This window comes from Aethalodelphis obliquidens, unplaced genomic scaffold, assembly GCF_003676395.1.
Source record: "Aethalodelphis obliquidens isolate GAN/ISIS:26980383/991018 unplaced genomic scaffold, ASM367639v1 scaffold40, whole genome shotgun sequence".
NCBI classification, from domain to species: domain Eukaryota; kingdom Metazoa; phylum Chordata; class Mammalia; order Artiodactyla; family Delphinidae; genus Aethalodelphis; species Aethalodelphis obliquidens.
In genome coordinates this window covers 1,225,439-1,239,933 of record NW_020837984.1, presented here as the reverse complement: position 1 = coordinate 1,239,933, position 14,495 = coordinate 1,225,439, and the positions used below count along the sequence as shown (strand labels likewise).

Sequence of the window (14,495 nt, the reverse complement as noted above, 5' to 3'; positions counted from 1 at the left end):
TATTTTGCGGTACGCGGGCCTCTCACCGCCGTGGCCTCTCCCGTTGCGGAGCACAGGCTCCGGACGCGCAGGCTCAGCAGCCATGGCTCACGGGCCCAGCCGCTCCACGGCATGTGAGATCTTCCCGGACCAGGGCACGAACCCGCGTCCCCTGCATCGGCAGGCGGACTCTCAACCACAGCGCCACCAGGGAAGCCCTTCTGTATAATATTTAATTAACATAAAGTTTCCTTTTCAGCTGCCTGCTGAGCACTTCGCTTGATTGTTGTTATACTGCATTTCTAAACAGGAGGCCCATCAGCTGATGTTAGTGTGCTCTGGGATCAGAGATGCAGGTAAGAAGCCTCCAAATTTAAGGGGAAAAAAGCAGTTTGAAGCAGTTTCTCAACACCAAATTATATATATAAACATCTGGAATTATTTTCATACAAGGTACCAAAATTTCTTTATAATAACTACTTTACCTTTATATGTTTCACTCCACAGCTAACCACTCTGTTCGGCTGATATGGATCCCAGGAAATATCAAAAATCTGTTTAAAAAAGATAAAAAGTTGCTCTGTTCAGCATTCATGTGTTTTTGCTTTCTTTCAGATACTGTCCAATTGCCAAGACTCTATCCTGACATTCAGAGCACAACGTTACCTACCCAAATGGAGTACTTGGCTATGGAGATGAGTCAGGAATTGCTAATACACATTTTAGCACCTTGTGTCTACTTACCTTAGTCCTGAATGAATAAGTAATAATTAACCACAATCACTGAGAACTGGTATCACATTTTTAACTTCGTCCATCCAAGGTAAATAAACTGTGATGATTTAGGATAGTTTTTTGATCAAATTTTTGGTGGCTCTCCACAATGCTAATAACACACTTTTGAGATAGCTTTACAGTGAAAACAAAGAGAATGGCAATTGTTTAAAGTGCATATTCCCCCAGCCCATGTCAGAGATTTTGATTTAGTGGATCAGAAATTAGGTCCAGGCACATGCATTTTAAAACACAGCCCAGGAGATTCTGATGCAGGTGGTCCATGGACCACATTCTGTGAAGCTCTAATAGAAAGAAGGACCAATTGTAGGGGCAGAGACTAGACTAGAGAAAGAGGCTGCTAACCTCTCATCAAGTAGGAAGCTATTGCTCCAATCATCAGACAAAGAAGGAGGACCTTTGATTAGGCAGAAAGGAACAAGTATTGACCACAGAAACAGCTCTGAAGAAAGAACACTTGGTCTAAGGACCAAGTATGAATAAGGTCCAAGTACCCATTTTATCTATGCAAGCTCAGGCAAGTCTTAGCATCTCTAACCTTAACCTCATCATCTCTAAAATGAATGAATGACACCATCTCAGTTCTGTTGTGAGGTCAATTAAGATAATGTATGTACGATCATCTTGCAGACTACAAAGCACTGATTATACAAATTAGTGCTAGGGGCTAAGTATTTTAGCCACTAAAATAATCTTGAAAATAATCATTTGCCCATAAGTAACCAATAATAATCCATACTGTCATCAACAATAAAGAGTAAAACTGTGTGATACAAATTATGGAGTCTGGGAGAACAGTGTTCTAAAAGCAGTATTTCATTAAAACATTCTAGGCCCTTAAAATTACAGAGTTCTCACTAGATAGCACTGTACTTTTTACAATCTACTCGTAACTGGAAAGTGTACAGTTCATCAGCAAAACAACAGGAAATTCATGTAGAGATCCAGTCCAATTCAACCACTTTGGAAGATAAGATATAATGGGATCACAGAACAGCAGAAACAGTAATATCCAATATGCAAGGTATGAGCAGGAAACAAGATGGTAGAGTAGAAGGACTTGAGCTCACCTCCTCTCATGAAAACACCAAAATCACAACTAACTGCTGAACAACCACCTACAAAAAAGACTTGAACCTACCAAAAAAGGTATTCCACACCCAAAGACAAAAAAGAAGCCACAACAAGACAGTAGCAGGGGCACGTTCATGATATAATAAAATGCCATACCCACTGGGTGGGAGACCAAAAGCTGGAAAATAATTATATCACAGAGGTTCTCCCACAGGAATGAGATCTGAGCCCCATGTCAGGCTCTCCAGCCTGGGGGTCTGGCATTGGGAGGAGGAGCCCCCAGAGCATTTGGCTTTGAAGGCCAGTGGGACTTGAGTGCAGGAGCTCCACACGACTGGGGGAAATAGAGACTCCACTCTTGGAGGGTGCAGACAAGGTTTCATATGCACTGGGACCCAGGGCAAAGCAGCGACTCCATAGGATCCTGGGCCAGACCTACCTGCAGGTCTTGGAGGGTCTCCTGGGGAGGCAGTGGTTGGCTGTGGCTCACTGTGGGGGCAAGGACACTGGTAGCAGAGGCCCCAGGGACCCCTTATTGGAGTGAGCTCTCCCAGATGTTGCCATTTTGGCACCGAGATCTGGCCCTACCAAACAGTTTGCAGACTCCAGTGCTGGGATACCTCAGGCCAAACAACCAGTGGTGGGGGTAGGGGGGAAACACAGCCGCACCCATCAGCAGACAGGCTGCCTAAAGTTGTCCTGAGCCAACAATCGCCTATAAATTCACCCCTTGACATGGCCCTGGACATCAGAGGGACAAGACGCAGCTCCACCCACCAGTGGGCAGGCACTAATTCCTCCTACAAGAAAGCTTCCACAAGCCCCTGGACCAACCTCACCCACCAATGGGCTGACACCAGAAGCAAGAATTACAATCCTGCAGCCTGAGAAACAGAGACCACAAACACAGAAAGTTAGACAAAATGAAATGGCAGAGAAATACATTCCAGATGAAGGAACAAGATAAAACCCCAGAAGAACAACTAAGTGAAGTAGAGATGGTCAATCTACCTGAAAAAGAAGTCAATCTACCTGAAAAAGAAGTCAATTTACCTGAAAAAGGAGGGCATGGCATGATATATTTAAAGTGATGAAAGGCAAAAACCTACAGCCTACAAGAATACTCTACCCAGCAAGGCTCTCATTCAGATTCAGTGGAGAAATCAAAAGCTTTACAAACAAGCAAAGGCTAAGAGAATTCAACACCATCAAACCAGCTTTACAACAAATGCTAAATGAAATTCTCTAGCCGGAAAAGAAAAGGTCACAACTAGAAACAAAAAAATTACGAATGGGAAAGCTCACCGGTAAAGGCAAACAAACGTACAGTAAACGTAGGAAAACATCCACACACAAATATGATATCAAAACCAGCAACCATGAGGACAGTACAAATGCAGGATATTGGAAATGCATTTGAAATTAAGAGACCAGCAACTGAAAACAATCTTGTATATATATAGACTGCTATATCAAAACCTCATGGGAGAAATGTCTATTTAGGTCTTCTGCCCATTTTTGGATTGGGTTGTTTGATTTTTTGTTATTGAACTGCATGAGCTGCTTGTAAATTTTGGAAATTAATCCTTTGTCAGTTGCTTCATTTGCAAATATTTTCTCCCATTCTAAGTGTTGTCTTTTGGTCTTCTTTATGGTTTCCTTTGCTGTGCAGAAGCTTTTAAGTTTCATTAGGTCCCATTTGTTTATTTTTATTTTTATTTCCATTTCTCTAGGAGGTGGGTCAAAAAGGATCTTGCTGTGATTTATGTCATAGAGTGTTCTGCCTATATTTTCCTCTAAGAGTTTGATAGTTTCTGGCCTCCAAAGAAGATATACAGATTGCCAACAAACACATGAAAGAATGCTCAACATCATTAATCATTACAGAAATGCAAATCAAAACTACAATGAGATATCATCTCACACCGGTCAGAATGGCCATCATCAAACAATTTAGAAACAATAAATGCTGGAGAGGGTGTGGAGAACAGGGAACACTCTTGCACTGTTCGTGGGAATGTAAATTGATACAGCCACTATGGATAACAGTATGGAGGTTCCTTAAAAAACTACAAATAGAACTACCATATGACCCAGCAATCCCACTACTGGGCATATACCCTGAGAAAACCATAATTCAAATAGAGTCATGTACCAATATGTTCATTGTAGCTCTATTTACAATAGCCAGGACATGGAAGCAACCTCAGTGTACATCAACAGATGAATGGATAAAGAAGATGTGGCACATATATACAATGGAATATTACTCAGCCATAAAAATAAATGAAATTGAGTTATTTGTAGTGAGGTGGATGGACCTAGAGTCTGTCATACAGAGTGAAGTAAGTCAGACAGAGAAAAACAAATACCGTATGCTAACACCTATATGTGTAATCTAAGAAAAAAAAGGTCATGAAGAACCTAGGGGTAAGATGGAAATAAAGACACAGACCTACTAGAGAATGGACTTGAGGAAATGGGGAGGGGGAAGGGTAAGCTGTGACAAAGTGAGAGAGTGGCATGGACATATATACACTACCAAATGTAAAATAGCTAGCTAGTGGGAAGCAGCTGCATAGCACAGGGAGATCAGTTCGGTGGTTTGTGACCACCTAGAAGGGTGGGGTAGGGAGGGTGGGAGGGAGGGAGATGCAAGAGGGAAGAGATATGGGAACACAGGTATTGTATAACTGACTCACCTTGTTATAAAGCAGAAACTAAGACACCATTGTAAGGCAATTATACTCCAATAAAGATGTTAAAAAAAAACCAAAACACCTCATGGGAACCACAAACCAAAAATCTACAATAGATACGCACACAAAAAATAAAAAGCAATGCAAACACAACACTAAAGATGGTCATCAAATCACATGAGAACAAAAGAGAAAGAGAAGGAAAAATACCTACAAAAACAAATCCAAAACAATTAACAAGATGGCAATAAGAACATACATATGGATAATTACCTTAAGGGTAAATGGATTAAATGCTCCAACCAAAAGACACATGCAGACTGAAAGTGAAGTGATGGAAATATCCCATGTAAACGGAAATCAAAAGAAAGCTGGAGTAGCAATACTCACATCAGACAAAATAGACTTTAAAGACTGTTATAAGAGACAAAGAAGGACACTACATAATGATCAAGGGATCAATCCAAGAAGAAGATATAACAATTGTAAATATATATGCACCCAACATAGGAGCACCTCAATATATAAGGCAAATGCTAACAGCAGTAAAAGCAGAAATCGACAGTAACACAGTGATAGTGGCTTTAACACCCCAGTTTACATGAATGTACATATCATCCAGACAGAAAATCAATAAGGAACCACAGGCCTTAAATGACACATTTGACCAGATGGACTTAATTGATATTTATAGAAAGCAGCAGAATAAACATTCTTCTCAAATGCACATGGAACATTCTCCAGGATAGATCACATGCTGGGCCACAAATCAAGCCTCAGTAAATTAAAAAATACTGAAATCATATCAAGTATCTTTTCTGACCACAACACTATGAGATTTGAAATCAATCACACACACACACACACACACACCAAAACTGTAAAAAACACAAACACATGGAGGCTAAACAATATGTTACTAAACAAACAAAGGATCACTGAAGAAATCAAAGAGGAAATAAAAGAATACCTGGAGACAAATGACAATGAAAAGATGACAATCCAAAAACTATGGGACACAGCAAAAGCAGTTCTAAGAGGGAAGTTTATAGCAATACAATCTTACTTCAGGAAACAAGAAAAATTTCAAATAAACAACTTAATCTTACACCTCAAGCAACTAGAGAAAGAACAAACAAAACCCAAAGTTAGTAGAAGGAAAGAAATCATAAAGATCAGAGCAGAAATAAATGAAAAAGAAATGAAGGAAATGATAGCAAAAATCAATGAAACTAAAAGCTGGTTCTTTGAAAAGATAAACAAAACTGACAAGCCTTAAGCCAGTCTCATCAAGAAAAAAAGGAAGAGGGCTCAAATCAATAAAATTAGAAATGAAAAAGGAGAAGTTACAACTGACACTACAGAAATACAAAGGATCATAAGAGACTACTACAAGCAACTATATGCCAATAAAATGGACAACCTAGAAGAAATGGACAAATTCTTAGAAAGGTATAGCCTTCCAAGACTGAACCAGGAAGAAATAGAAAATATGAACAGACAAATCACAAGTACTGAAATTGAAACTGTGATTAAAAATCTTCCAACAAACAGAAGTCCAGGACCAGATGGCTTCACAGGTGAATTCTATCAAACATTTAGAGAAGCCTTAACACCTATTCTACTGAAACTCTTCCAAAAAATTGCAGAGGAAGGAACCCTCCCAAATTCATTCTATGAGACCACCATCACCCTGATACAAAAAAACAGACAAAGATACCACAGAAAAAGAAAATTACAGGCCAATATCACTGATGAATATAGACACAAAAATCCTCAAAAAATAGTAGCAAAGATGAAGTGGGAGACTGGGATTGACATATATACACTACTATGTATAAAATAGATAACTAGTGAGAACCTATTGTATAGCATAGGGAACTCTACTCTGTGCTCTGTGGTGACCTAGATGGGAAAGAAGTCTGGGAGGAAGGGGATATATGTATACATATGGCTGATTCACTTTGCTGTACAGCAGAAACTAACACAACATTGTAAAGCAACTATGCTCCAATTTAAAAAAAAACCAAAAACTATGATCACCTCAGTAGATGCAGAAAAACCTTTTGACAAAATTCAACACCGGTTTATGATAAAAACTCTCCAGAAAGTGGGCATAGAGGGAAACTATTTAAGCATAATAAAGGCCATATATGACAAATCCACAGCTAACATCACTCTCAATGGTTAAAAGCTGAAAGCATTTCCTCTAAGATCAGGAACAAGACAAGGATATCCACTCTTGCCATTTTTATTCAACATAGTTTTGGAAGCCCTAGCCATGGCAATCAGAGAAGAAAAATAAAAGGAATCCAAATTGGAAAAGAAGGAAAACTGTCACTGTTTGCAGATAACATGATACTATACATAGAAAATCCTAAAGATGCTACCAGAAAACTACTAGAGCTCATCAATAAATTTGGTAAACAAAAAAGTTTTAACTTTGTATGGAAACACAAAAGACCCTGAATAGCCAAAGCCATCCTGAGAAAGAAAAACAGAGCTGGAGGAATCAGGCTCCCTAACCTCAGACTATACTACAAATCTGCAGTAATCAAAACAGTATGGTACTGGCACAAAAACAGAAATATAGATCAATAGAACAGGATAGAAAGTCCAGAAATAAACCCCTGCACCTATGGTCAACTGATCTACAACAAAGGAAGCAAGAATATACAATGGAGAAAAGACAGTCTCTTCAATAAGTGGTGCTGGGAAAACTGGACAGCTACATGTAAAAGAATGAAATTAGAACACTCCCTAACACCATATGCAAAAATAAACTCAAAATGGGTTAAAGACCTAAATGTAAGACTGGATACTATAAAACTCTTAGAGGAAAACATAGGCAGAACACTCTCTGACATAAATCACAGCAAGATCTTTTGGATCCACCTCCCAGAGTAATGAAAATAAAAACAAAAATAAACAAATGGGGGCTAATGAAACTTAAAAAGCTTTTGCACAGCAAAGGAAACCATAAACAAAACGAAAAGACAACCCACAGAATGGGAGTAAATATTTGCAAAGGAAGCAACCAACAAGGAATTAGTCCCAAAATATACAAATACCTCATGCAGCTCCATATCAAAAAACAAACAAACCAAAAAAAAAAAAAAAGGGCAGAAGATCTGAACAGATATTTCTCTAAAGAAGACATACAGATGGCCAAAAAGCACATGAAAAGATGCTCAACATCACCAATTATTAAGAAATGCAAATCAAAACTACAATGAGGTATCACCTCACACCAGTCAGAATGGCCATCATGAAAAATTCTACAAACAATAAATGCTAGAGAGGGTGTGGAGAAAAGGGAACCCCCCCACACTGTTGGTGGGAATGTAAATTGGTACGAAAGAATGTAAATTGGTAAAACCACTATGGAGAACAGCATGGAGGTTCCTTACACAACTGAAAAATAGAACTACCATATGATCCAGCAACCCCACTTCTGGGCATATATCCAGATAAAACCATGATTCGAAATGATACATGCACTCCAATGTTCATTGCAGCACTATTTACAATAGTCAAGACATGGAAGTAACCTAAATGTCCATTAACAGAGGAAGAGATAAAGAAGATGTGGTATAAGTACAATGGGATACTACTCAGCCATAAAAAAGAATGAAATAATACCATTTGCAGCAACATGGATGGACCTAGAGATTACCATACTAAGTGATGTAAGTCAGACAGAGAAAGACAAATATCACATGATATCACTTATATGTGGAACCTAAAAAAATGATACAAGTGAACTTATTTACAAAACAGAAACAGGCTCACAGCCTTCGAAAACAAACTTATGGTTACCATAGGGGAAAGGTGGGGGGGGGGAATAAGTTATGAGTTTGAGATTAACATATACACACTACTATATATAAAATAGATCATCAACAAGGACCTACTATATAGCACAGGGAACTATACTCAATATTGTATAATAAACTATATTGGAAAAGAATCTGAAAAAGAATGGATATATGTATATGTACAACTGAATCACTTTGCTGTACACCTGAAATATAACACTGTAAATCAATTATACTTTAATATAAAATTAAAATTATATTAAAAATAAGTAAATAAAATTAATACATAGAGAATAAATACTGATATAATTTAATGTAGAAAAAAACCCAAATGCAAGAATCACAAATATTTTCAACCTGCTTATTAAGTACTAAGTTAATACCAATTAAATAGCAGTAAGTTAATATCAACACCTGGGGGTAAAGCCCAAGCATCACTATACTCTAAAATCTTCCCAGGATGTGTAGCCAGTGGTGGGAACCATTGCGCCAGACGGGTGCCAGGCCTCTTCCAACACTAACGTTCCATTGCTGATCACTCCTGGACTTTCTGAGGACTTAATCCTCGAATACAATTTGCCCAAATGTTCAGTAAAAACTAAGGGGGCCCCTTAAAATGAGAATTCTCCCTAGATGAATATGCCATTCATATAAAGAAATCTTTTAGAGTTCACACCAATCAAGAGGCAGTGAATTTACATTTAATTAGGGCCTCATTCTGCATGGAGTTATACTTTGCAGAAATACAGATCAACTAGGAATCAATGTAAGACAGTATGCAAATTCATTTTTTTAAATTAGAAAATCAAGACAATAAAATAGCCAAATTATTTTAATTATTCCAGACACTTGAGAAATACATTTCTGACCAGCTAATGCACATGCCTGCTTCCTACCCCATCTTGCCAGCTATGGCTACATGGAATTATCATCTACGATCACAATGACTTCAATATGAATGGTAAGCAGACAATTTATATTCCAGTTTCTTGAATATAACAAAGAATCACACAGTTGTCATTACATTCATTTGAAATTCAAATGTATACACTTGTAAACATACCTTGTGAATATTATTTTCTAACAACTATTTCCATTTCTAAATGAATACACCTAAACAGTGCATATAATTTCAAATTCAATTCTTCTTTTATTTTATGAAGCTAAATGCCAGTATCAAAAATCTGTTTTGCCTATGAATAACAGTAACAATTTAAATAAAGCATCTGATCACCAGAAGAGATCATGCCAACAGAGCTACTAATCATAAATTAATTTTTATAAACAGTAAGATTTTAAGTTGCATATGGAAGGAGAATCTACACTTGAAAATTTTATTTTAAAAAATACTACAACTCTGAGAAGCTACATCACAGTTCCCTCACAGTAATGAAACCTGCATGGCTTGATCCAACAAGGTCTTCTTACCCGGTCGGAGTGGCCAGTGGCTGAGGCCAGAAGTTTTCCCTTCCTCCAGTCCCAAATGCAGACTGTGTTTTTGGCATCCAATCCCACAGAGGCTAAACGCTAAGAATAAGAACAATAATTTAATACCAGAAAATGATGGGAAAACTTCCTATTATCCATTCCATCTTTCGATAAATAGTTCTTATTACCTACTATGGGCTAAGTATTGAATTTCTTGTGAAAAAAATGATTTCTCAAAACCCATCTTAAATCCAAAGCTAAAGATATCACAGTAGATATTATTCCATTAGCATATACTAAAATTTCAACAACCTAAAACCTACAACCAATTTGTCCTTCTTAAACATAGGAAACATGCAAAATCTCATGAAGTCTCTGATTTATCAGTGGAAATCATAGGAACAGAACTAGAAGGCAGGATTTAAATTTTCAAATTTAAGATCTTAATACGGTTTTAAGAGCATCTAGGATTCTGTAGTCTAAAAGCCTCACCAAACTGTTAAAATGAAAGGGTTTGACAAACACATGGAAAAGAAATCCCATAAATGAACATTATCTTCATTCTTCTTAATTTTCATAATTTCACAAACATTTGGAGTGACTACAGAAGGATACATAGTTTTAGTAAAAGTACTCTGGTACTTCATCTCCCAGTCTAAATTCATTGGATTCAGATCAGACCTTGTCCTCAAAGGGAAAAAAAATCCCACACCTGAGTATATACAAAATTAACAGGGTCAAAACACATATTAGGGACACCAAAATCAGAGCTTCTAGCAGCATAGAAACAAAACTATGTAATCAAGAGAGGTCTGGGCTGGGAGTAAGTAGATTTGGCTTCACTTTTGACTTCATGATTAGCCAGACATAAGACCTTAGAAAATTAAACTCCTTAAATTTCAGTTTTTTCAACTGTAAAATGAGTATAAAGTATTTTTTCTGTCTACAAAGTAGTACTGTTGTATGGATCAGTGAAATAATGTAAGTCAAAAGGTTTTAAAAACATCACTACCCAAGTATAACAGTATGTGAGCTTATGTATTTCACTGTGTGTGTGTACGTGCATATATATGCAATGACAGATAGCCATATATGGCTAAATACATTTAGTGTTATGCAGAGATTATTCAGGTTTCTTCACTAAAGGTAGCTTCCATTAGGAATATTCAGTATAAAAAAATATAGCTGGAGGTTTTAAAATAGGTGCTTATTGAAAGGAGGTCTTTGCTGTAATTTTCAATTGAGAGTTCCAGTAATGGAAATGATTTTAAGACATGGTTGTATTTTTATCTATATATGAAAATTTGAAGTGGGTGAATTCCATTCAGCTTATTTTTTTCTTTTCTCTTTACTTTAACAGAAAAAGCAGTTAACATAAACATGGGCACTAAAGTAAAACCCACATAAGAAATGTGAAGAAGACTGAGAAAAAGCCAAAAGAAATCTATTCTGTTCATTTGCAGTGACAGGCCCTATCGCTACCGGAAAAGCATTTCAATTGCCTTTTGATGCTTGTGAGGTGATGGTCCATTTGTCATTTTCTAAATATCGCTCGATTCCAGTGAACTCTGTCCAGGGAAAAAGGCAGATCTGAAGCAATAGGCATCAACAAGCCACGAAATCCATCACAGCAAACAAATAGGAGGTTATTTTTCTCAACTGACAGTTGTGAAAGTACCATGCAGTTCATCCCTGTCTCTACCTTCAAAATGGAACCTAAAAAAATAGCTAGGATTCTAACACAAAATAAAATGAACAAAGAACTAAAAGTTACAGCTGGATTTCCCCCTGCTACATTACATTTTTCTTGTGATTTTGATAAAGAATGTTTGCTAGAACATTGATAAAGAATGTTTGCTAGAATTTTGATAAAGAATGTTTGCTAGAAAAGCAAAATCAGATAGAGAATGTGCATGTAAGTTCACATCAAAGCATTCATTTACACTTGTACATACATATGCATCCTGACACATTCATTCAGTTTAGTCAGGAAGTCAATAACTGCAAATCTGAACACACGTTACTATCTAGCTATTTCTCTTTAGACCTGGATATACAATAGAACTTATGCATTATCCTGACTAAACTGGACAAGATTATAGAGTAGTTAAATCAAAAACATATTTACCAGGGGTCCATATATGTATTGAATCTAATTCTGGAAAGAAAAATGAATAGAATGATCACTACTCTCTCAAAATAGCAGAAAACACAAAGTAAATCTTAACTGTTTAAAAAGTGACCCAAACCAGGTCAAGTCCTATCTGAACTGCCTGCAAACTCTCAGCTTGGTCAATCTTCTATGAATAATTTCACAGGTCTTTCCACAATATGGACTTAGAGAAGTAACTCTAAAATTTACCAAAAAATAGACTGAAGGAACTAACTGGCATTAACACAAGAGTGCAAAGAGACAGAGGAAGGGCGTCCTAGGAATGTGGAGAAGGCTAGGAAGAAAAGGCATGGCCTTCGTGAGGAGGTGAATGCAAGGGGAGCCAGGAATGAGGCCTTTACACTTCCACTCCCTTCTCTTTAACATCTTTTAAAAATTGAGATAGAATTGGTATCTATAACACATTAACAAATCTGGAAGTCCACAGAAAGAGAGACACTTTGTTGGAATGGGAGACTGGGAGGGCTTCATGAAGACCTATGAAGTGTCTTGGAAGAATGAATCACTTTAAGGGGCAAACAGGGTGAGCAGGGCACTGGAGGTGAAGAGGGCAGCATGAGAAAGTGTCTGGAGGTGCCAAGGTACCTGGTCTGGTAGAGGAATCTCTCTGACTTATCCAACTTGACTGCAAGGGAATAGTGAAGAGAAGGCTAGAAAAGTTGGTCAGCCTAGAATGCCCAGCCACAAAGTGTGGACTTCATTCAGTGGGTACTCCAAGCTTCTGTTGTTTTTAAACAACGTTCTGACACTTTTTCAGTTGGTGAAATGCATTAGCAAGAAATTGACTGTGTGAAGACAGGTTACTTAAACTGTCAGGCATGACACAGATTTGGAACTTAAAGGATGGTGGCAGGGAGAATGGGAAGGAGAGAATGAATGTCAGAGTCACTGTAAAGAAACTAATAAATACACATGGATCAGTGACTGCTTGAATTGAGGTGAGCGGGTAGGGGAAAGGAGTTAGAAGTCACCTCAAGGTTAAAGAATCAAATAGAATCTTCTCAATGAATTATTAGGAGGTGATGCTATCTTCTGAAAGCAAGGGGAACCAAGGAGATACTCAGGGCTTGAGGTCAGTGAAAAAGGTTCAGTCCAACCCTCATTCCAAATAGGAAGCTAACAATGGAAGACAAAGTAGAATCACTGAGTCACTATGAACCCAATCAACATGAAGTTCACAACTTCCTTTCTGGGGGCTTTTTAACCTAATAGTGAGACTGGGGGAACCAAAACTAGGTCCTATCCAGAGCTGGATCTCAGTACCATGAGTGTGGAAAAGGACCAAACATATGAGGATTCTAAGAGGCTGACAAGGGGAGATAGGGAGGGCTGATAGACCTTCTGAGCCTATACGCTATGTGCATTATAATTCTAGGTGACTTGTGAGAAGTCATTAAAGAAAAAGAAAATGCAAAAAGATACATACCTGTCCATCCGAGTCGAAAGCCAGGCAGGCGACTCCATGTGTATGGACATCTTTCAGAATAGACACAGTCTGGACATTATAGGAGTCCCATATACATATATATGGCTCCTTCCCCACTTGGCCAGTTGCAACAAGGGTTTTATCTGGGTGTAAGGCAAGGCTGAAAAAGAAAAAGGCCTCTTTCACATCTTCCTATTGAACAAAGTTAAGAAAAACATTGATCATCTTTTATCCACATTGCTCATTTTAATCATCTAACAAGATAATCCCAAGAGAAAGAGTCCAAACTGTCGCCCAAGTAATGAATTGGCTGATTGGTCTAATAGAAACATTCAACTTTGGCCAAGAGAGGCTTAGCACAGTTTAACAATAATTTCATCTCATCTTACCCGCTTGGTAACCTTGAAAATCAGACAACTGTTATAATTCTGTGATTCTATGTTCTATCATTGCCTTATGTTATGGTATTTACTTACTGATTTTGAAAATATTACTTAGCTTTCAAATTAACTTTTGACTTTAAATTGGGGAAAAAAATGCTGTTGCCAGGAGAAAGCGTACTTCTCAGAATTAATTAAACCTGCTTGCAGAAGCTCTGGATACCATCCTCATTAGGATTTCAAAGCATGGAGGGGGGTTTCAGAGTCAAGTGCTGTTTCTGTATCTGCTGCCATAGATTATGTATTTTAAATGAAAATTTCTATTTTACACAAATCACTGTGACACTAAGAGAACCACAAATTACTATGCCTGTGGTTTGTGTAGAATTTTTCCTACAACTGTAGTGCAATCAAAATAAAACTGTCAAATGCCAACTAGAATTTCAAGGAATCTGTAGCAGTTAAGAGGGAGAAATGTAATCATTATTACTCCTAGATGAGAAATCACTCGAACGTTTTAAATTCGTTGTGTAAAGGAGTTGTGCCTTTCTAAAAACAGGTGTTGGGAATTAAACGAAAGACCTATGTAAAAAACTATCAGATGACTGTTTACACAATAAACAAAAGTAGAACTTTTTTCCTTTTCAATTTCAGCATCTGTTTACAGTTAACAGAAGCAGAATTGTTTTTTCCTTTTCAATTTTCAGCTTGATTTTGATAAGA

At 37.5% G+C, this 14,495-nt stretch overlaps 1 protein-coding gene across 1 annotated transcript in view; it reads right to left on the bottom strand.

Annotated features, from left to right (window-relative positions):
* EML6 (EMAP like 6) overlaps positions 1-14,495 on the bottom strand; it is a 280,775-nt gene that overhangs the window by 166,675 nt on the left and 99,605 nt on the right. The window contains exons 3-5 of the mRNA XM_027131630.1: positions 13,393-13,584; positions 9,794-9,892; positions 465-533 (exon numbers count right to left, since the gene is read on the bottom strand). Coding sequence (XP_026987431.1) covers positions 465-533; positions 9,794-9,892; positions 13,393-13,584 — 360 coding nt within the window. The remainder of the gene's footprint in view (positions 1-464; positions 534-9,793; positions 9,893-13,392; positions 13,585-14,495) is intronic.